Here is a 23,296-nt window from a genome sequence, read left to right on the forward strand (position 1 = left end):
GGCTCCGCCACGCCAGGGCTCAACAGCCGCCCCCACCCCCGCTGGCGCGGCCCGTCTCCAGCGTCCACGGAGCTCCGCTGAGGGCCCGGCCGCAGCGGCGGCAGGCAGCCAGGCCGCCTCAGCGCAGCGGGCTCATGTCCTGCCCCCCTCTTTCCCTGCACGGGCCTCGGGACCGGATCCACCCTAAGCTCTGACTCTTTGAAAAACCTGTGTTCTGCCCCCAAGTCTGCAGAGACCAAAACCAGCAAGAGGTGGAAATCAGCACTTTATTTCTGAACTTAAATGGGCAGGTGGCAAGAGCCAGGACTGGCAGGATTCAGTCAAACAGACCGAATCCCATGTCTTCATCAGACTCCTCCGATTCCTCCTTCACTTCTTCTTTGGCTGGAGCAGCAGCAGGAGCAGCCACTTCAGCTGCCACAGGGGCAGCAGCCACAAAGGCAGAGGGATCAGCCAGGAACGCCTTCACCTGAAAGAGAATCAAGCACATTGCTTCAGGAAGTGAATCGATTAAATTGTGACTGACCAGACCCCCTTCCTAGAGGCTGGCAGTACCTACCTACCAGCAGGACTACCTAGAAAGGACACAGGTTGAGGTTCCAGAGGGATTAAAGTCAGGATAGCCCACACTGCACACTGAGAGGCTATGCCAACACTGCCAGGACCTCAAAAGATGCATTTCATTTAGAGAGCCGTGTCTTATTAGTGAACTTAAGACAAAAGGCCATGATGGTGACTTACCAGGATGAGAAGAAAAGGAGGACAAGCATTAGAGCAGCTCTTTGGAAGCACATTCCCTATCCTCCTTGTGAGAAAGCCATGCCTAGTGCTGGGGGGTCAAGGGGCAGGGAATTCCCATCCCCCCAGACTTCCCCTGGGGCAATGTAGACCTCACACCTTGCACCCCACCAGTCACATAGTCATTCCATTAATATTAATTCTATGGTGTTAGTAGTTGTCTTATTCAGCGCAGATCTCTCTCATACAGCTTTGTCTGTCTATGCCTTACAGCTCTCAGACCACCTCTCTTCAAGACCATTTTGTGTTTGTGCCTTTACAAGCAAGTTTTTGGTCAGCAAGATGGTCTGAGACTTTACCTTTTCAGCCAGTGGGAAGGTGTAGTCAGTCTCCACAGCCACAGCTAGAACCCGCTTGTACCCATTGATGATAGAATGGGGCACAGAAGCAATGGTTGGGTAGCCAATTTGCAGACAAACGCTTGCAACATTACGAACACCCTGAGGAAGGGGAAAAGAAGACCTCATGTTTCTAAGCATTCAAAAAAGGTAGTCAGAACCCCAAACCCATTTCCAAGTGTGTGTTCTCTGTTTCCTCTGCATTTTACATGTAGCACAAGGAGAGCAAATAGTGGCAGAACACAGCATCCCTCCTGGAAGAAACTCATCTCAACTCCTGTCATCTTTTCTGGGCAATTCTTGTTTTTCTTTGTTTGTTGCACAAACTCCAAGGAGATGCAAGAATACGGTCCCAAACAATGAGACTGCCCTGGTTATTCAGGACTGGGAGCCGTTCACTTCTGGATGATACTTGTTCCAACAGGAAAAGACAGACCTGCCCAGTCCAGCTTTAGATGAGATATCCTAGTGGCTACTCCTGTGCTCTCTGAGGACTAGATCAAGCATGGCATGCAGCACAAGAAAGCAGCTCTTACTTCCAGGAAGCGGTTATGCAGAGTCTCCTCAGTGATGTCCAGCACTTCTGGATTGTAAATGCTGCCATTGTCAAACACCTGCTGGATAACCAGCCCAAAGGAGAACGGGGAGATGTTCAACATGTTCAGCAAGGTGGCTTCACTGGCACCCACTTTGTCTCCAGTCTTGATCAGCTGCACGTCGCTCTGAGGAACAAGGAAAAGTAAGCAACCAGCTGCAGGGAAAACCAGACACAGAGATAACAGTTCAAGTACACAGCACTGAAGGCTACAAGTGGGACTGAAGGACTTGCACCAAGAATGCTGAAAGAAAAACAAGCTCAGTGCTCGGCTGTGGTCTATAAAAATAGCAGCAACCTGTGCAGCAAATGGCGCGTTTTTAAAAAAAACCATTTAGCACTAGCCTGGCAAACCAGGTGTGCTTCCTGTGTGAAATGCTCTGGTGTACACATCTGTGCTGTGCAAGACCCTTGCACCTCACCACAGACAAGCTGGACCCTGTTTGCTAGCAGCCACTAAACACTGCTTTGCACTCACCAGGATTTCAATGGTACCCCTGGAGATCTTTGTGGTGATGCCCAGAGCCTGGAAGAAGGAGGTCTTCTCGGGACCCAGACCAGTGTTCTGAGCTGGCACAGTGACATCACAGGGGGCAATGGCACCGGCGCGAGCTGCCGCTGGCACCTAGAACCAGGAAACAGGGACAAAAAGCAAAATAATGCTCATCTCAGAAAGAACCGCAGGGTATTAACTCCTCACACAGCTTTTCAGAGACCAACATTGCCCAATTATATACAAGACAAACGGAGACAAAAATAACTGACTCTACCTGAGTTTTAGGTATCTAGCAGCAAAGCCAGAAGCAGACCCCAAAAGGCAAAGAGTCTGTCCCTTCCTGCTTTCTAAACTAAGATTCATTATGAACATCCCATATTGAGCTCCGGTCAGACCCAAGACCTCCAGGGCTGCTACAAGGGGGTTTACTAGGGGTGCTACAAGGGAGTTGCTGCAACACCCTCCGCCTTTACCTTGTTAGCCAACAGCATGTCCCGGATCTCAGTCAGATCCTCCTTGGTGAATACAAAGCCCACATTTCCACGGATGTGAGGCAGCAACCTGAAGGAGACACAAAAAGACACTTGTTCAGTTTCACTCTTTCCAACAAACTTCTCCTTGCCTGGGAAGCAGAAGCTAGGTGTGGAACAGGACAGTTTTACTCACTTTTCCAGAGCAGGGTTGTTCTCCAGGTGACCCCGGATAGCTTTGCGCATCATGGTGTTCTTCCCCATCAGCACAACAGCCTTCCCACGCAGGGACATGCGGATCTGCTGCATCTGTTTGGATCCAACGTTGTCTGCTCCCACAATGAAGCATTTTGGATAATCATCCAGTAGTTGCTACAGAGAGAACAGAAGCAAGTTAGGCAAAGATATCCAAACCAAGCTGCTGAACAATGACATAGCCCAGATAAAGCACAAGTGAAGTTTGTGCTTGCGGTTGTATATTAGTGAAGGCCGTTTTAACTCCATGAAGAAATGACACCTGGATGACGTTACCCTTGTTGCATGTATGGTTCTAGCGAGGAGCTGCAGCTGCCATTAGTCACATCTTTCAGAGCACGCCACACCACACAAACTGCGCTCAGGTGGAAAGCAGGTGGTGTGGACAGGGCTCCTGTGCAGCATTTTTCTTACACACAAGCTGGACTTTCCCCCTCAATGCAGGTACTTTTTTCCTAGGAACCCTGCACAGCTTCCTACAGCTGTGCAGCTTGACCCCAGTGGCTGCTCCGCACAGCAGTGTCGGCCAAGTCCCCCAGGAGACCAACTGCCGCGTGTACCCAGCTGGCAGAGCAGCTTTACGAGATGGGGGTCAGATCCACATCGGCTGGAGCAGGGCCTGCGGCACTGCTGCTTGGCCACATGCAGGGCCTCGGCGCCCAGCCCCACGCGCAGCCAGCGACTGTCGGGCACTTACGATGATTTTCAGGAAATAGTTGGACTTCCACGTGGCTCGGTCTTCCCTGGGCATCACGCCGGTGCTGCCAAGGATTGCCGCGGACGGTTTAAAGACGAGGCGAGGCCTGTGGGAGACAGCACCAGCCCACACTCAGTGCTTGCCCCGGGCACACGAGCATCGCCGGGCCGGGGCCCAGCACAGCCCGCGCCGCGCATGCGCGCACTCACTCCCCCCGCAGTAAAGTCTGCGAGGAGAAGGGCTGGGGGAGGGGAAAGAGCCGTGCGGGGGAGCGGGGGCCTCCCCACCCCTGGGGCCCGGAGCGGAGCCAGCCTCGGCCAGAGCCCCTGGGACTCCCGCGCTCGCCCTGCCAGGCCCTGCAAAGCCGGGCCCACCTCTGCCCCGCGTGTGGGGGTGGACCCCTCCGCCGCCCATGCTGCCCGGCCAGGCCCAGAGCACGCGGGTGTGGCCGCCCCCACCCGGACCCAGCGCTACCACTCTGCGCTCCCACCTCCACGCGAGCTACGGAAAGAAAGAGCAGGCAGTGGCCCCTCCTCCTCCTTTTATATGCCGAGTCTCAGCCAATCGGCGACGGCCAGCAAAGGACGGGGCGCCTCCCCATCCATTGGCCACGACGGGTGTCGATAATGGGACGAGTCGGGCTCGCCGCTGCTATTGGGCAGAAGGCTTGTCACTCGTAAGGAAAGCACCGGCTTTTAAAGGAGCCGGAACGGCGGACGGGGCGACGCCTACAGCTAGTGCGCCCCCTGCTGGGGAGGACCCTCCGAGGCGCCAGAGCACCGTCACCTCTTCACGGTCCCTGTCACACCCGACCCCGGGGCCGGTGCCCACCGGGGAGTCGCCCTGTAGCAGCCCTGATACAGCAGGGAACACGCAAGGCACCCTAGCAGGACAGGGCACTGTGCCCATAGGCTCCCCTTGAATGGGGCACAGCAGGTGGGAGCAGCATAGGCCCCTGCCCGAGTCCACCAAGGGCAGATCCACAGGGTTTGGCTGGAGGGCTCAGCACTTGCACACACTCCAGCTCCTCTTGCCAGGAACCGCCTGTGGTCTGAGAGGAAGGAACAGTTCTTAGCGAGCAATAGGGTGATCTGCATGGAAATGGGCAGAGTGGTGAGACACCAAGCCACAATGGCTGGACGGCCACCACCCAGCAGGAACCTGAGAATTGTTTGTGATCAGACTGTTTTAAGAGCAAGACTCTTCTTCCAACGATGAGGCTCAGCATAGCTGCAAAATGACTTGTGTTCTGACAAACAACATAGATCCCAGTTATTGCACACAGTGTGCCTGCCAGGGAGAAGCCCACTGTTTATTCCTGTGTGTACATGAATGACTGTCTGCATACCACTGGTAGTGCTTTGATTTTCCAATGGTGTTTGATCCCGATCTCTCTTTACACTAGCATAATCCAGGAGATGCTCTACTGCCATGCTGTGAATAGAGTTAATGTTAGCATAAGCCTAGCATGAGACCAGAATTAGACCCACGGTTGTGACCACGTGGATAAACTTGTTCAAGGCCAAACCACAAATCAGGGGCAAAGCCAGGAGCTGAGCTCACACACCCAAGGATCCAAGCCTTGCAGTAGGACAGTAACTTTCCAGGTGCTTCTGGATCTCCACTGTCCAGCCTCCTACATGGAAACCAACTATTTAAGGAATGCACTAGAACAGTGGTTCCCAATCTGTGGTACAGGTACCACCAGTGGTATGCAGACAACCTGTCAGTGGTACAAGTTAACATTCATTATAATTCCTTTATATGACAAAAATTTGCTTGTGGTACTTACATTTGTATCATTTTAAATTGGTGTGCAATCTATCAGAGTTTGGGAACCACTGCACTAGAACCTACCCACAGGATAAAACATGCACGTTAAGGCAGAGAAGACCTTTATGATTTGTAGGAGGTAGGTGTAGGGAGGCAAAGACATCCTGCATAGCAGGAGGATGGTGATCCTTCCTCAGTGCTCTGTTGTTCTTACTCTATTAAACCCAACAACTGAGGCATATCTAATGATTTGATCAGATGAATGTTGGTTCAGTAGAGGAACTGCTCGTGGTACAGTACTCTCTCTGGTTTGTTGCAGCTTGGCTTGATTAGAAAATAAACCCATTATATGCTTTAACAAAAGAGCAGCTCAGCCAGGAATGCAGAGTTTTTATTTGCTGTTTCTCTTCGAGGGGATGTTCCTGGTGGTTCCAATCAGCCTCCCAAGCTGGACCGAGATTCCATTTGGTCACAAGCACCAGGCAATAGAGCCAATTTTACAGGGAGCCCTTGACATTTCCCATTCTCAAAGGGCTCATTTGCACCAGAGAGTTGTGTAAGTTTACCTAGAGATGGCATCTTTAACCCTGTGCCAAAGGCTGACTGGCTGCTCAGGTTTAGCTTCAGATCAATAAGGAAGTGGTTTAATCCAAACCCAAATATGCTGCTCTTAACCCCAAGAAGCACAAGGGCAGAGGCATGCACTGATTTAAAAAACTCATTTACAATGCACCATTGAATTTTCCATGTAGACAAGGCCTTAGGCTTCTTTCAGCCCAGAGGATTCCATAGTACTTCAGTGTAATAAAGTCATGGCATCATTATAAGCAGTGCCAATGAGTTCCTCGTAGGGAGAACGAGGGAAGGGCATATACCTTGGCCAAAGCAATTGGGACAAATCATAAATCTTACAAGAAAGTCAAAGTTCTTACATGTCTGCACAGGAGATGGCTCATTACTTCCTAATGGGCCATGCAGAAGGCACACGGTGAACCATGCATATTCATCTCCAGCAGCTAAAGTATGAGCTTCAGGATTGAAACAATCTCAGAAATCAGACCCTGTGACTTCAAAAATGCTTTCTATAGGATCTGTTAGTTACACAAGTCTCCCCCTTGCCAGACATGTACCTCTTTCTAAATGCTGTGTGAGAATCAAAGTGAGGATTATGCCATGAGACCCAGCCCAGTGAGGGGCTAGTAGCTCCAAGGGGAAGAGGAAGACCCTTCAAACCTTCTCCTAATGCTTCTGTCCAACTCAGCAGTTCTGTCAATGGACTGTAGAGGGAGTGATGAGACCAGGCTTTCCCCAAAGCTCCAGGCTCCCTCCCCTCCTCCCCCCTTATCACAAGGAAAGGGGGCACTGGGCTTGCAATCCTCTCAGTGTCAGGAGAGAGCCATCACTGGGACACTCCTCTCACTACAAATCTAAGGATGTTCTCTGGGATCCGTATTCACTGACCTCCATAGAATCATACAAAAGTTGTGCTCCTAGCGGCTTCAAGAGGACATCTTCACCGCTCCCTGCCCAAGGAAAGGTCATTCATTCCCATCTGAACCATCCCACAAAAAACATCTGTCTAACCTGCACCAATGATGGAGGTTCTCCCTGGGCCACCTGCTCCATCCAGGGCTTGAGCAGAGTCAGTTAGAAAGTTCTTCCTTTATCCCCTCTGTTGCAATTTAAGCACATTTGTGCTTAACAGTTCTTTTCATATTTGAAATCCCTCCTCAATCTTCTCTGAACTAAATAATCCCAATTCTTCCAAGATTTCCTTATGCTACATTTTTTAGACCTCTAATAATTTCTGTTGCTCTCCTCTGAACTCTGTCCAATTTGTCCATATCTTTCTTAAAATGTGGTGCCCAAAACTGGACACAGTACTTGGCAAGTGAGACCTCACCAATGCTGAAGAGTGGAAGAATGATACTCCAGTTAAGATTACTTAGTATGCTGTTGGCAGTTTTTGTAACAATATTACACTCTTGATTCATACCGTTTTTAATTCATTCTAACTCCCAACCTCCTTATAAGTAGTATTGCAGCCCAGCTAGCCATGCCCCTTCCATAGACTCTGCACTATGTACAGGAAGCCATAACCCACCTACCAGGCAGTCTATGAGAAAAGGAACATCCCTGGATTTATCCTACAATATCCACCATATTACGTATGCCTTGAAAAGAGTCACTCAGATGCTTCCTGCAAACAGGCTCAGAGAAGATGGTTGGATACCAGTGAAAAGTTCATCTCATGCCATTCTCAGTACAGTTAGCTTTCTGCAAAAACTGGAGGGTAGCTTGGAACTTCCTGCCTTTGTGGAAGGCCCAGCTGATGCTAACACCCCTTTTCTTTGCAGCCCTCACTCAGACAGCAACATAAAAGTAGACAAGGACGGCCCAGTTCTTCAGCTTGAGTGGTTCCACCAAGGGTCAGTACTCAGGACTCAAGTTACTTCTGCAGGAGTCAGTACTTCTACAGGACCCAGAGCAGGGAGCTGCATAGCTCACCCTTGATAGGATGAAGGGAACACTGTACTTGGAAGTGGAAACACAGTCAGAAAAGGAGAAAGTGTTACTAAAAACTATTTGTGATTTACAGTAGATCACTGGCAGTCTATAGTAATCTTTTGTTTTGTGCCTGTGAGAAGAACTGGTGAGTCTTAATCAAGTACCTACAGGGAGCAGGTACACAACATTCATGTCACAACATTCACCTCATAACAGCTGTAGTGCCTCTCCCATGGGCAGTGGCATCAGGGAAGCCAAGAAACAAATGGAAAATAGAAGACTAAATGCAAATTTCTCTCTGACCAAAAAGGTTGCTCCTACTCAGACTGCTTGTATGATGGAGTTTGCAACCCTCTATATTAAATACAACACAGTGTAGTAATCTCTCCACCTAGAATCCTAGGCCAGGAGGAAATAGGTAGTGCAAATAAATAAATAAATGGAGAAGCTGGCATTTTTTGTACATTAAAAAAAAAGAAGAAACCTTCTTATTTCATAACCCAGAGTCCAGACACACATGCCAACAGGAACAAGCTGCGTGGTTTGTGGTCTGAGGCTATGCTAAACCAAAACAGCAGTATATTAAGCCACACATTTAATGAGAAAATAGCGTATGAACAGGGTCACGTACTGGTACTCAAAAAACTGCACTCTGCCTTCCATGTAGTTGTAAGTTCTAACTCATGGACTTTAAACACTTACAGAAAACCTTTGGATTTCCTACATATAATGCACACTGTGTCAACAGTCAAGGATTAACCAACTTGGGAGCATTTTAATCGTAGGCATTATTGTGTCTGGGCTATTGCCTGCCACCCAGAAGCTGCTGGTACACTGTGATTCTGACTTGGGAATTTTAATAACTTAGCTCAGATTGCAGATCTATAAAGGCCACTTCATTTTCTTCATATCCTCTACTCAGAGATCTGGAGAAGTGATTAAACCAGCTTCTCTTAGGGCAAACTGGGAGTTAACACAAGCCTCCATAAGAGGGAGTGGAGATTTATTCTTTATTAAAAACAGCTTTCCCGTGAGCTCAAGTTCTCTGAACTATTTGTGCATACTATTGTGTGCAGGGTCATATTCAAGGCCCTGTTTTCATTTGCTTCATATCTCATGAAGGTCCCAGTCCCAAAGCTAGGCCTTTCTGTCTGCTGTTTGTGTGACTATGATTGCACTGTACAGGCCCCATTAGACTGAGCTACTTGAGTCAAAGATTATGCTTTCTGTTTGGCCTTGTGTATTTTTTTTCTCCTGCAAACACCCTATATAGCAAAGGTGCCACATGGAATGACAGGATGAGTAGAAGCACAGATGTACATTGCACACATGCACATACAGGACGTTGCTGTACAACCCAGGAGTTTCAAATATGGATTACTTGCGGTTGCAGTCAGCAAGGTCACAGTGTCTGAGGATCAATGGTTGTGCAGTACACTTTCTCACCAATGGACAGGTTGTTTATTAAATAGTGCCGGGACACAATAAGATCAGTATATTCCACTGAGGCAAGGAGCTAAGAGAAGAATATGTGTGTCCAACTCATGCCTGCTTGTTGCACGGCCCACAAATGTCTTTTACTGACCCTAACTATATGTCTGAGCAGTCAGGTTTGCAGTTTCTAACACATTTTCTCTGTTGTTGCTGGAGGTCATTTTGGTTTCTGGACTGTGGAATGCAAGAGAAGTTACGCACCAGCAGTGCTCTGGACCATTTCACAAGCTTTGGGGTTAAAAAGGACTGAAACAAACTCAAGTGAAAATAATGGTAAAAATTTTATTAGCATAATTGCAGGAATTTTAAATGGAAAAAGCAGAGTTAGAAGTTTACAAAGGGGGAAAAAAAAACAGATAACTGTCGACCCAGAGGGGAAATTCCCCTAAACCAGTCAGGACATGATTTGACTGAGACCTGCCTATCCTGATAGCTCTCTGGTTGTAATGCAAGAGTTTATCAGATTAGGAGATCGCTGTAAACAGAGCACTAAGGCCTTTAAAGAGAAAGTTATGGTAACCCTAAAAAAAACCCCAAAAAACCACACCTTCCAAAGAAACAGTGCTGTGTCTGAGCTTAACTTGCCTTGAGTGTGGAGCTCCAAAACCCTTCCCACATGCAGATCCTTTGCTCCTCTGAGAGGATGTGTACTGTGTACACCTTGCTGTATTCAGTTAAGCCCTGGACAACAACATCTTGCGGCCTTCCAAAGGCACATACTTGCCTACCCCCTCCAAAACCTGCCCCCTCATGTCCTAGTAACTGCAACAGCGCATCGCTACAACTTGCTGGTTCTCCCTCTAACACTATCAGCATCTAGCAGGTGTATACTTGCTAGATCCTGCCAATCATCCTGGGGCAATCCTAGCACATTGATCTTTTCAGTTTGCTCCATGCAGCATCTTGAATGTTCCACTCTAAACTGCACTGCAATTATTACTAAAAATGGGCATTTCTGGCCCTCCTACTGGCAGCAGACATCTTAAGGGAAAATGACACTTGGTGATAACCATGAACACAGCATCCCAATACGGAAGAGCACAAACCAGTTTAAATCCCAGGAAAAGCTTTCAACTTTTTACTTAGCCAATAATGTTTGTGGGAGATTGTTAAACCTTTATTAAAGGAAGTGTGTATGAAACCTTTTTGCTTTGCTGACATGGCATACTGCAGCATCACTTTCCCTTTCTGTAGCAGCTTCCATCCAAGGTTCTTGAAGCACTCCAGAAAAATAAATGTGAACTGAGCCTCAACACCCCTGTGAGGTAGGTTAAGTATTATTACCCCTATTTTACAGATAGGGAAACTGAGGCACAGAGAGGCTACACAGAGCATCACAGAAAAACTGGCAGAGCCAGAAACAGAACCTTGATCTCCTGATTTCGAATCCAGTGCTCTGGCCACAAGGATATTCCCCCTCCCAGGCAGGTCAGAACAAGTGCCAGTTTCAGCAACATGGCCACAAAGAAGGCTCAGAAATCCACATTTTAAGTCAACCTAACTTCAAAAAGAAAACAATTTACTTATTGTGTCTTGCCTTATGAACTTTCCAAAAGCTGTGTTCAGCCCAGCTGGAGTATCTTTTAGTTCTACCACTTGTTCCTCAAACCCCATTGCTTTCACAACCACAAACTGAGGCTCACTTGTATGGGAAACCACTGAGAAACAGTCCCAGTTATTCAAGCAAGATAGTGAAGCACTGAGAGAAGGTTACTTGAAATAGGAAGTGAGGACCTCTCTATTAAAACAAGGGTTTGTTTCTTACAGTCAAATCTCAAAACTTTCTGTGCCTTTTCCAAGTTCAAAACTAACCACCTTAATGTTATACACCTTAATAATAAACACACTCCAGCTTTCTAGAGTAACGCTACAAAACACTGTTTATTTCTGCTGCTTTGGCTATTACTGTAGAACACTGCAGTGTTTTTTATGTAATACTTTTTACCTTTCTATATCACCCTCCATCTAAGGGTGTGGGTGTAAAAGCACTGTTGCAAATATGAACTGAGCCTCACAACAACCCCATGAGACAGGGGATCACTGTCCCCATTTTCTAGATGGGGAAATCAAAACCCAGAGAGATTAGCCGACAGGCCCAAAACAATATAGCTTGTCAAGAACAGATTTCAGATCTCCTGATTCCTGGTCCTATGCATTTAGCCATAAGGCTGTCCTTTCCTCACGTGGGGAGGACTCACCCTTCACTCTGATTGCTGATAGCTGAAGAGAAGGGAAACTGTCAAGGTGAAGCTTTGAGCTCTCCCACTCTGCAGTATGGAGCACTGAATTAAGACTCACATTCGCTTCCTAGAAAGTAGGCTTGAGCAGAAAAGCAGGTCATTCAAATACAGCAGTTTACAGGTTACAAAAAAAAAAAAAAAAAAAATCATTCCAGGTGATCCATGAAAAAAAAAAAAAAAAAGCGCTATTCACAGATCATTGGCTTGTGCTGGAAAAAAATAAGTCACATTCCCTTCCCCACAAATTCCAGATCCCTCCCAACTCCCAATAAAAAGAAAATACTTAATGTTAATAGTCAGGTTTAACAAAGCATTGAGGTTAAAGACACAGTAAACCAGCACAACTGATGCACTGGCTGAAATTGTACAGTGAGATATAAAAGTTGCTTTCTTAAAATCACTTCAAAACCAATTTCTGTATAAGAGGATTAAAAGTAAATCAGATATGAATTCAAACCTCAGTGTAGAAACCTACAGTTCTTATCAAAGACAGGATACAGTATTCAGGTTCATAGCAAAATGCCAAGTGTGTCACGCACACCAGACCCAAGGGACTTGTTATACCAGTAACAGTCAATATAAAAGATTATTGCTCTAGCATCTCTCAGTAGAACATAGTTTCAGAGCAAGGAAAAGGAAGGTATCAAGGAGGGCTGACAGGCCTGATCAGCAAACAGCAGAGAGAAGAAAAATAAAGGATCCAAAGTCTCTTTGTTTTTTGCTAGCCTCTTTAAAAAAAAGAAAAGAAAGAAAAAAAGAACCAGAGAGGCTTTTCACTTAGCAAGCTTCAGGCCAAATTGACCACACAAGCCACACTCACACCAGGGAGTGGAAGGGTCAAGCCCTCCCACTTCTCTGCACTCTCTTAATAATTAGTTGCTACCAGCCTGCTCCTTTGTCCTGGGAGCAGCAAACTTGGGGAGCATATGCCCTCCGCAATCGTGGGGAGCGCAGGATGCACAGCACAGAATACAGGCTGTGACACTCCTGCCAGAGGCTGGGGGAGCAGGGAAGGGTTTCTCTACACACATCCTGCTCCAGCATGCTGAGGAGAGGGAAAAATGGTAGAAACTAGAAAACAGAGCAACCCCTTTAAGAAAAACAAGTGGCATCAATTCCCTGCAGTGTTATGGGACCAGAAGGGACATCACTGCAGGGTCTTTACGGCTGCCTGGGCCAACACTCCAAGATCACTGGATCCTGTGTGTTCCACTGAGCACTGCCAGGGCAGCACAGAGGTCACAGCACAGCCCTTGCTGTGCAGCTATTGCTCAGGTTGCACAGTATTCAAAAGTCCCAGAGAGAGAGAAAGAGGGGAAATGTTACCAAAGGAACAAACGCATTGTTGGGAAGCGTTGCATTTTGGCTCACAGAGAGCTGACAAGGCTGGACTGCGCTCACATAGCTTGACTCAGCCTCCTCCTGGAGGAAGGAGTCTCCTTGCCAAAGCCTTCAGGCTCACCTCAGCTGTCAACAATCACACAAGCTTTCATGACAGGTCTCAGCATCTCCCTGCTGAAATACACAGCAAGGCTATTTCCAGTTTAATGGTCCTTCTCGTCTCTCTGGATCTACTGCCTGTCTAGCAGCACTGAGCATACCCTTGCCCCTCCCCCCCCCACCAAGTAAGGTTTTTAAATCACAGTAATGTTCAGAGAGACTGGACTGCCTAGTGGCTGACAGAAAGATGCTCAGGTCCCCGTCTATGATGGCTCTAACAGAAGAGTTTGAGGAAGCAGTTCTGACAGTACGGCTTGTCGTTCTGTTCCTTGAAGGTTCCTTTGTTGAGCTGCTTGAGGCAGAAGGCACAGACAAAGTGTTCCGGGTGAAATTTCTTGCCCATTGCAGTGATGCAGCGTCCGGTGATGGGCTTCTGGCAGCCAGAGCACAGCGAGCCACGGCGTTCATGGTAATGCACCTCACAGTAGGGCTGCCCATCGTGCTCAAAGAAGCTGCCATTGATGAATGGCGTGAAACATTCCTGCAAGAGGAGGAAGCAAAAGGGCAGACTGACTGACATGGCAACCTAGGGATACTGGCAACTCCACAATCCATGCCTGTGCCCTGCCAGGCACATAGCTGCCCAGTGCAAAAGTGGGAAGTGTGAATCATCCATATGCTACAGGTGGGGGAAGGGAGCTGCAAACACCATGCTGCCAAAGAGCTGAGCTATACCCAGCAGAAACGGGGTCACTGATTGGAAGCTGACAGACAGAGGAAGCAACCAGGAAGTTGAATAAAGCCATACCCTGTATGCAGTTCAGTTCCTGTCCCCCATGTTAGCTTCAGTAACAAAAGGAAGGTGTAAATACTATATTATACTATACACACACACTTGTTAACTGTTCTCAGTCACTTCATTCTTGATCTATATCTATGTGTATACATCTCTCTCTATATATATAGATATGTATACATAGAGAGAGAGATCTATATGATCAAAAACAAAGCAACTGAAAACACTCCACAAAAACCAGCAGTGGCCTTTCTAGCCCTAGTGAGTTGGCAGGGGAGAGAACAAACCCCTCCCCTGAAGGAGCTGTGACCACAGCTAGTTCTCTACCTCCAAGCCTCAGCCCAGCTCCACCATTGTGACAGGCAGGGGAGCTTGGCCTTCTTGCTGTGTACAGGGTTATGGACCCAAGCAGACTGTCATAAATGCACACACACACACCTAGTTACAGACGCATGCAAAGTGTGATACACATGCAGGTAGCCAGCAGCATGCACATAAAGCATGCATCCTTGCACATGGGAAACTAAACGAATTCCAGCTGTTCACAGCACTGAGGGATACTGGGCCCCAAAGACCAGCACTTTCCAAAAACAGATGCTGAGAACAGTAAGCCACTCCCCTCCATATTTTACAACAGGGCTGAAAACTGACCTTCACAACAGAAGGGGAGACTCCTTCCCTTGAGATCTGGAAGGCATCATTTCCAGCCCCGTTAAACATATGCAGCATGGCAGCATGAGGCACAGAGGACAGGATCTCACATGCAGAAGCAAAGCTTGAACTTGGATTCAGGAGCTTCTTGGCTGCCACTAGCAAATTGCTAGATGGTCAGTTTGCTAGTGGGAACTGCCTTACTTGCAGGAGTCTTTAAGCAACACAGTTTTAAAGTGGCATCAACAAAGTCCTTTACAGTTTATTCAGGCAATAGTTGGCTGCTCTGCAGCAGAGGGAGGTGAATGGACCAGTGGTCTGCTCAGAGATTCTGTTTCTCATCCTAGACTTGGCCCTTCTGTTTCACTCTCCAAAATACTGACCAATCCCTCTCCATTTCTAGTGGTCTTGGCAGAATTAATATTGCAAGGCTCTTTGAAAAAGTGCCAGGTATTTAATCTGAAACATTACAGTTTTTGATGCTATACTGCATTATATTCACACTTCACAGCTATTTCACTGGGTTGCACATTAGTTTGCATAGGTCAGTCTCATTAGCCTATGTTTTCAGAGCAAATGCGAAAGGCAGTGCTTAAAGAAAGCCACTGGAAAAGCCAATTTATCTGTGAAAAGTCAGTTTATCTGTGAACTGCTCCAAAAACCTATTATTACAACTAAGGGACAAAAAAAGAAAAAGAAGTGAGGCATCTAGATCAGTGGTTCTCAACCTTTTTAGTACCACAACCCACTTGTAAACATCAATGGCCAGTCCCGACCCAGTGCCCCTCATTCCTGATCCACTGCCCCCAGGCCTCAGCCCCCCAGTATTGTGGGGAAGGGGGTCAGTGTGTGGGGTGGGAAAGGGAGCTCTGCCAGCCTGCAAGGGAAAAGCCAGTTTCCCATGTTTTCCTCCTTTAAAGGAGAATCCATTTTTAAAGTTTGTTGATTCATTTTTAAAAGTTTTTCTGCGACCCTTTCATACATTCTTGTGGCCCACTTTTGGGTCATGACCCACAGGTTGAGAAATGCTGATGCGCATAGACTGAGGAGCAAGAGAACACTTTGTTATGGACACACTGCACCTTGTGGAACTGGCTCCCGTTTCAGCAGAGAGAATGATCAAGCACCCACCTACTAGCATCAAGAGGGATAACATAACAACAGCAAAAGGCTGGGCTCTCTTACCCGACAGACAAAGCACTCAGGGTGCCAGAGAGTATTCAAGGCAGAGATATAGTTTTCCAGGATGGCCCGGGCACAGCCTCCACACTTAGGAGCGAACATGTCAAAGTAATCCTTGCGGCAATAAGCTTTGCCATCCTTCTCATGAAATCCTGTTAAGGCCACAAGGGAAAGACAGAGCCAAACAGCATCAGTTCCTGACCCTCACCCAAGCAAACACCCCACCAGCCTCTTTGAGCATAAGTGCATGGCTACGGCTCCCAGTCAAAGACAACAGAGCTATCCCTTATTTTGCTGCCTACACTTCATGTCCTCCAATCCCCTTGTAGGGGCAGGGACTGCTGCTAGCTTCCATCCCAGATTACAGCCCTCTACTTCAGTACCCTTAGTTTTCCCCATTACTTGGCAAGTACCCCCTTACATCAAAACTCTTTGTTGCTCCCATCTCCCATCCAAGATAACAGATTTTCTGCACACACAAGTTGTACCTTCAGGTCCAAAAAAAGCTCCACACTGTGCGCAGAAGAAGTGTTCTGGGTGCCAAGTCCTGTCCAAGGCCGTCACCACTTTCTATTTGGAAGAAATTATGAACGGTCGGTCGGTGGCTTCAACTGAGGGGTGGGGGAATGAGGGGGCAGGGAGAGGGAGTGAGAAAACCACCACCAGCAAAGCTGACTGCAGGAAGCACGTATGCTTAAAACAGCTGAGTGAGACCCCTCCACAAAGCTTCAACTGCCCTTACAAGGTACTGTATACTACTTCTTCCCTCTACCCTTGGCAGGACACCAGGCCCTAGGCAGTGGTCTGAAACACCATCATGCCTCATTAAATTGTATCCCAGTGAGAAAAGCCAGGATGTATATCATGGAATGAAGGTGAATACACTCTAATAAATTAACTGAGTTGAGTTACAACAGGGAGAAGCACAACCTGCCCTCTTACTGCAGGACCCTAATGCAGATGTTGGAGACAGCTAAGCAGGACCCAAGTTTTTTCCCTCTAAACACTGGGCATACAGGAAAAGCAGGGGTGCCAAGATGGCAAGAGAAGCTTTACCAGGGACAGGTGGAGATGTGCCTATGTAACCTGATACTCAAGCCCACAATACAGCAATAGACTTCCCCCTTTGCAAGCCCCACAGAATCCTACTGCTGATGCAGACACAGGAGTTGGCTCAGACTCACATCGAGGATGGGGCCGTTGCAGTAGTAGCAGCGAGGGGAGAAGAGGTTATGATAGTCCTTCTCGCAGTAGGGCTGACCATCACGCTCAAAGAAGTTCCGCGACCCAATCTCCTCCTGGCAGTGGGTGCAGACGAAGTGCTCTGGGTGCCAGGTTTTCCCCATGGCTGTGACAACCTGCAAGGAAGAAAGAGCAGTTATGAAGGACGATTCCACCTCTTTGCCTGGGCAGGTCACATGACAAGACATTGTGTGTGGAGGTCAGCACAAATGAGAAGTTCTACCACTCAGGTGAGCCCTAGACTAGGATAGCATGAAAACTGAATTACCTATCATCTCAGAAGAGGGCAGTCAATCCCTCAAGGACAGGGGCAGAGGTCACTGGAGGAGCTTACAGCATACCTGGCCAGTGGATAAAGAGTACTTCAGTTTCTCCAACATCTTCTGTCCCTTTCATCTCTGACATAGCCCTCCCCATTACAGCCAGCTGTAGCCCAAATTTTAACAACAAGATGGTTTCTCTGACGCACCTGTCCAGCAATAGGCTTCTTGCAGGCTCCACAAACACCTTTGGCAACAGTCGCTACTCCCAGTTTGTTCAGGTCAGACTGGAGGCTTCCCAACATGGTGTCCAACTGGCTGCCTGGTTTGGGGAGTGCAGATGGAGGGGAGCCACCCCCAGCTTTCCCCTGAGCCATGAACTGTAAACAGAAAGAAGCCAGAGATGTTGAAGTAAACACTGTAGTGCTCCTTAGGAAAAGTCCTGCAGTCTCTCTCCTTCCTGGTCTTCAGCTGCCCTGCATGTGGACAGACCAGGAGTCACTAAGAGGAGGCTAACATGTCTGTAGAAGTCAGTGAGAACCAGGATCAGGTGCAGAGATGCACTCTGCCCAAATGAGGGTGTGAGCTGCTGACCACAAGCATGATGTAACAAAGCCCCCAGGACCTATGTCATCAGAGCCCTGAGGAGTGGGGATTTGGCTTTCCTTTCCCTCCCATAAAGCAGAGATTACCAGCACACCACAAGCAGCTGCTTCAGCACAATGCTCTTTAAGCCTCTGATGAAGTTTTCCCTTTGCCTCATAGGTTCCTGGCTTGCTTACAAAGAGAGACATGAGCTCCAAATGGTTCCCTAGCCTTGTGTCCCCACCCCCCTCACAGTTGTTGCTGTCTCTCCATTTCTAATCTCCCCTCTCCCTTACAATCTCCTTTCTCTCTCCCAGCTCTCCTTGTCCATGATTTTTGATGCATTGCCTCCCTTTTCTTCTCATTCCTTCTGCCCGTTTCTTGCTCCCTCTGTGCCTTTGGGTAGCTCTGACCTCATGCTTCAGCTACGTCAAGAGCTATACGAGGAGCAGGAAAGGAAGGGGGTCGGCTTTCAAGCAATCACCTGTTTCTCTTCCTGCAGACGTGCCAGCACATTTGCTATGCATATGCACCCAGGCATATTCTTGAGAGGGGAGGACAGCAGGGTGAGAGTGGTAGACATGAAACACTGCACTCCCCATTTAAGAGATCTGCATGTGACTATAGAGTCAGCCTGAGAGAGATCTTGGCACACCCCCTTTTGGAATAATCTCAATAAGTACTTAACTTGGAAACACTTTCCACCAGGGCAGGGTGGGAGAGGGGTGGAGATATATTTCCTTTAGCAAGAGGGGACAAGGGAAGTGGAATTGTCCAGACATATGCAATGTAGGCTCTATTTGGATACTGAGGCCATCCAACCTCTAAGCATTACAAAGGTGAACTCTGAGTTCTTTACATCCTGTTAGAATGTAAAGTGCAGGCCATATTAACTGACTTTGGAGGGCAATAGCAGCAGTCATGTTTACTAAGAGTGCCACCTATGCTATACCCTCAGGGAAACTGAAGGGCATGCAGGACACTTGTTTTATCTCTTATTAAAAGAGAAACTAGATGATCACAAAACAAACACATCTGTGGAAAATGTGCAGGGCTGAAGAACTAGAGCAACCTAACACCTGAACTCCTCCCCCGCAACCAATGGGAAAGGCAGGCAGAAGAGCTCTGCAATGCTGGCTAGAGGCACATTCCACCACCCCCAAAGGGGAAAACTTCCCATCCTGTCTCTAGTGGCATTAGGCCTTGACTCACTTAGTGAGTGTCCAGCACTGGCTTCCATTTGTTCATAGGAAAAAAAATGACAAGAACAACAAACCAAATATCTGCACCCTACATTTTGTCTCTCCTGCTTCATACCAGTGTCCTGGAATCCAGGAGAGCGGTAGTTGAAACTAGATGAAACCAAATGCATACCCCTATCTACAGTCCCCCTTCCTCTTGTCAGCCACTCCTTGTAGAGCTACTTCTAGCAGTCCAGCATCACAAAATATGTCCAGGCTGCAGCCAAAAGTTGCATCTCTGCCATCCTGATCCCCTCCCCTCTCAAAGCCCTTTCCTCCGAAAACAGATTTACAGCACTTGTGGAAGTTTCCCCAAACCCAAAGTTACAGGGAGGGAACTTCTCTCTGAAAAAAGTGGTCAGTGGAGAACAGATGGGGCCCTGACCCTGAGCTGCATAGAGTAGAGTTGTGGATACTTGGTACCAATCCATCTGGACAGATTATAATGCAGCACCAAAGGAGCACAGGTTGAGGACAAGCTATGTATTTAATCTACATTTGCACCTTATGCTCTGGTCTCTCTGTACAGAGCACATTTTTACTAGACAGCTGCTTTCACAATCTGATCCCTAGAGCACCAGAGCCAACAAAAAAAAAAAGAAATCACAATACAAACATGTGGCTGCGCATATGCTGCAGTGGAGGGGCACAGAGGAGGGACTCCATCAAGAGAACCACGTGATTCCTCATCCTGGCCAGGGGCCTGTGGCCATCGTGCAGGGTGCGCAGAACCAGACTAGAAATGGACAAATGAGAAGAGATGCATCGCTTAGAGAGAGGACGGTACTGAATGGAATGCAAAGTGACAGCAACAGAGCACTCCCATTCCTGCCCAAGGGACCATGCGAGCCACCAAGCAACAGCTGACCTCTGTGCAGGCACTGATCATCTCAATGAAGGACCAGACAGATACGCCCCGTACTGGTTGTACAGCACCCTTAACTAGCCCAGGGATGCAGTTCCTTTGGAAATGGTTCTGCAACCTGTACACACAACACTATGTCTGTACTTTGTAGAGAACAGATCAGCGTGGCCCCATTAGAATAGTCCTATCAGCGTACACCACAGCCACACTTCATACAAATGCTCATGCAAAAGCTCTTCATATTTCTGCCCTAATTTACAAGGTCTGGCATTGCTCTCGAATTCAGCACCACACCCCATAACACAGTAGACCATGCCTAGAAAAACATCAATCCAGCATTCACAGCAACAGGAGCTCAGTCTAAGGGGCAGCTTGAAGTACTGCTCAGGCCAGAACCACAGCTTTGGCAAGAGCAGCTTAAAAGCTTGTCACGCTGAGACAGGAAGTAGAAAGGGTGTCCTGCCTTCTCAAGGGAACATGGCCCACGGGGTGGTCGAGTGGCAAGAGGATTGCTATGCCGAGCCAGCGGTGGAGTAGAAATCACCTGCAAAGTATGACAACAATTGGTGATGCAGAAGGGCCTCCTGGTTACAACCGGAGACTGAAGCCATACTGCACTGGCTGGTGCATATAGCCCACCTGGTACTGGACTAAATCAGACCTGCTCAGGGAGCTCTGACTTCCCAAAATTTCAGGCAGCATTCCCACTAGGCCTGAGGAATGTGACAGTCAAGGCAGCTATTTACTGCCTTGCACCACACCCAAGCCCCTCTGAATCCTCACTGAGCAGGTCCAGACAGACGGGCTTCCAGGAATATGTGGAACGGGTGTTCAGTTTCTCTTTCTGGTTCTGAGATTCCTTCACACTTTTCCCCAAACCCCCAATGCCGTACTATGGAAGGGAGCATAGGGACTAAGCTAATGGAGTGGATTCCTTCAGCTCAATAAGGAGAAGCAAAGCCCTTGGCCTTTTTCCACATGTATACGGCCTGCAGATAGACAGAGAAGTTGTATATACAACTGCAAACCATTACATGGCACATACTTCTCCCCCTGTTAGAGAGCTCTACATTGGAAAGAAAAAACAGCTATCAATATCTCTGAAGCTGTCTTCTCTACAATGAATCAGGGTCATACCTCACCCAAACTCTAAACTCTTAACTCAAAAGAGTTGAGGTTGGGCGTAATAGGAAAACTTGTGTTCTTCACTTAGCAGAGCAGTTGCAAGGAAAGGAGGCATGCCTGCATTGGTGGAAAGAATGGATCTGCATCAGTCTGACACCCAACAGAAACTACTGCCTTCACAGGAACAATCTGGGCTTGGGGAGGATGGAAGAATCTAGGATCTTCAGAAGGAGGAGTGCCCACAACAGATAGTTCTTGGTAGTCATCAGAAGAAGTCTCCCACTGGAACAGAGGCTGGGGAGGCAGGCTGAAGGAGGCAGAGACTGGACTAGGTGCTGGGGCAGATGGTATGTAGGAAGACTGTAGTGGAGGTGGAGGTGGGGGTGGGGATGGGGGTAGAACAGGAAAAGACGAGGGAATGGCTTTGGCAGGGACCATCTTTGCTTCTTTAGGATGTTGAAGTGGGGGAGAGGGTGGAACAGAGACCGTTCTTCTCAGGGGGGCTGGGGATTCTGGAGGAATTATAACCTAGAAAGAAAGGAAGGAGAAAGGTGAACAAATTTGAAGAGGAACTGATAAGCACTTCCTGCAACAGGTCAGGCAGCTCAGAACAGGCAATAACTCAGTGCTCCTCTACTTCCCTTGCACAATCACTATTTCACAACAGAGCAGAATACAAATGTAAGCTGTAAATACAGGCATGAATGTCATTTTCAACAGCACTTAATCTGAGGAAAAAAACAGTGTCTGGAGAAGATGCTGAGCAACAACTTGCCTGGCTACCACAGTCTCAGGGCAAGGTCCTCATCTTGCACCTAAAACACCATGCACAACTACAGTGCCATGAAAAGAAATGTCAGGTTTGCTTCCCCAGAATGGAGAGAAAACAAAACTCACTTGAATGTCTCATAATATGCAGACCTCCCATGCACACAGCACTATCCTCCTAAGAGATCACCTGCTCTCATGCTAGGACTTGAGTCTCCTGTGATCCAAAATGGAATCAGTGGTAGGACAGAGGAGAGTCAGATCCTCAGTCTCTTCCACTCAAAAACCTACATCACACCTCTATTACAGACCGTCTCTACAAGGAACATGGGAATCCCCAGTACAGTAGACCCCTGATTTATGCAATTCTGACTTAACCGTGTCTCGCATTTAGGCGATTTTTTATGAGGGTCCAGACTGGAAAATGCCCCTTGAGATGCGTGTCATTTGTGTATATACGCAAACGCTTGCAAGATTCACGTATATACGTGAATGCCTCACAAGATTTGCAGGCGGAATCAAGAGGAGCTGTGCCGCCACTGCGGTAGTGGCATCTCAAGATGCATAAATGAGACGTGCCTCCTAAAGGCGATTCCGCTGAGAAAAGGGGGGGGAAAAACTGTGACTAAGGTATGTCTGCGGTATGCAACCCCTCACTATTCTATTATTTCCTATGGGGAAAGTCATCCCAACTTATGCGAACTCAACTTACGCAAAATTCCCCTGGAACATAATACTCGCGTAAGTCGGGAGTCTACTGTACGTTTTTACCCTCTACCTTCTCTACTTGCTGTCCACCATCCTGCTGCTCCCTCTGTGGCCTGGCAGTGATAATGACCCCCTCGGTCAGCCAGTCATCCTGATTCTTCCATTCTTCTGGTTCCTGTTTGCTGATGCCCAGTTTGTCTTGTAGCTCTTCAATCAAGCGATCCTGGGACTCGGTCTTGTGAAATATGGCTGGGCCTAGTTTACGCCTTGGGGAAAGGTCACGGTACATTGGATGCACATTTAAGGTCTCTTTTGTCCTCTTGATTACAGATTTTATCTGAATGACAAGGTAGGAGTTTCAGAATGAAAAGAGCACTGCAACAGCAAGGCCCACGATGCAGCAGCAGCACAAACAAACCATTAGTGACAACTGTGAGCAGGAAGAGTGATGGCATTTATTCCACGATGCCAAAATTCCTCTTGGCACACCCTAGAGCAGTGACTCAGTGCAAGGAAAAACCCAGTCAAGCTAGTCACAGCAGCCAAAAATAACTCTGGCTACAAAAGGCAGGGAAAGATTATTCAGCAGGGAGCAACAATATGAGGTAAAAAGCTGCAGTTCAAGAGGACCCCCATGCTGGATGTTAAGGAAACTTCAACACTACCATGAACCACAGCAGCTGCCTTGTATCTGAGCATTACCCAAGGGTGGGTTAAGGTAGTTCGCCATCACAGACACTTCTGTCCAGCACAAAAGAAACACTATGAG

At 47.8% G+C, this 23,296-nt stretch overlaps 2 protein-coding genes across 7 annotated transcripts in view; both read right to left on the bottom strand.

Annotated features, from left to right (window-relative positions):
* Window positions 1–252: 252 nt before the first annotated feature.
* On the bottom strand, window positions 253–4,173 carry RPLP0 (ribosomal protein lateral stalk subunit P0). Of its 2 annotated transcripts, none has more exons than XM_090063434.1 (8): window positions 4,140–4,173; window positions 3,650–3,755; window positions 2,894–3,069; window positions 2,701–2,788; window positions 2,210–2,356; window positions 1,673–1,858; window positions 1,098–1,238; window positions 253–469 (listed from the first exon to the last, which is right to left on the bottom strand). In XM_090063434.1, exons 2-8 carry the CDS (start codon window positions 3,701–3,703, stop codon window positions 317–319), a joined length of 945 nt encoding a protein of 314 aa, XP_089919560.1. In that variant the 5' UTR covers window positions 3,704–3,755; window positions 4,140–4,173; the 3' UTR covers window positions 253–316. The 2 variants fall into 2 exon arrangements, with proteins under 2 accessions (XP_089919560.1, XP_089919561.1); XM_090063435.1 differs by lacking the exon at window positions 4,140–4,173 and adding an exon at window positions 4,024–4,048.
* Window positions 4,174–9,686: 5,513 nt separating this feature from the next.
* Window positions 9,687–23,296, bottom strand: part of PXN (paxillin) — a 64,040-nt gene continuing 50,430 nt past the window's right edge. Inside the window, exons 8-16 of one of the 5 annotated variants that reach the window (XM_090063344.1) lie at window positions 22,598–22,864; window positions 21,169–21,579; window positions 20,390–20,470; window positions 19,678–19,797; window positions 17,445–17,615; window positions 16,918–17,091; window positions 16,222–16,303; window positions 15,737–15,885; window positions 9,687–13,645 (exon numbers count right to left, since the gene is read on the bottom strand). In XM_090063344.1, the coding sequence (XP_089919470.1) occupies window positions 13,379–13,645; window positions 15,737–15,885; window positions 16,222–16,303; window positions 16,918–17,091; window positions 17,445–17,615; window positions 19,678–19,797; window positions 20,390–20,470; window positions 21,169–21,579; window positions 22,598–22,864 (1,722 nt within the window). In that variant the 3' untranslated portion in view covers window positions 9,687–13,378. Of the gene's footprint in view, window positions 13,646–15,736; window positions 15,886–16,221; window positions 16,304–16,917; window positions 17,092–17,243; window positions 17,317–17,444; window positions 17,616–19,677; window positions 19,798–20,389; window positions 20,471–21,168; window positions 21,580–22,597; window positions 22,865–23,296 lie in introns of those variants that run through there. The other 4 variants (XM_090063345.1, XM_090063346.1, XM_090063347.1 and 1 more) reach the window with 4 other exon arrangements.

Source organism: Crocodylus siamensis, chromosome 9 (assembly GCF_052110815.1).
Source record: "Crocodylus siamensis isolate JL-2025a chromosome 9, ASM5211081v1, whole genome shotgun sequence".
NCBI classification, from domain to species: domain Eukaryota; kingdom Metazoa; phylum Chordata; order Crocodylia; family Crocodylidae; genus Crocodylus; species Crocodylus siamensis.

Coding starts and splice junctions, on each gene's coding strand:
- RPLP0 (XM_090063434.1), bottom strand. CDS start 3,703: ATGCCCAGGGAAGACCGAGCCACGTGGAAGTCCAACTATTTCCTGAAA. Junction 3,070..3,649: donor ACTATTTCCTGAAAATCATC/GTAAGTGCCCGA, acceptor TTCTCTCTGTAG/CAACTACTGGATGATTATCC. Junction 470..1,097: donor CCTTCCCACTGGCTGAAAAG/GTAAAGTCTCAG, acceptor ATTCTCTTTCAG/GTGAAGGCGTTCCTGGCTGA.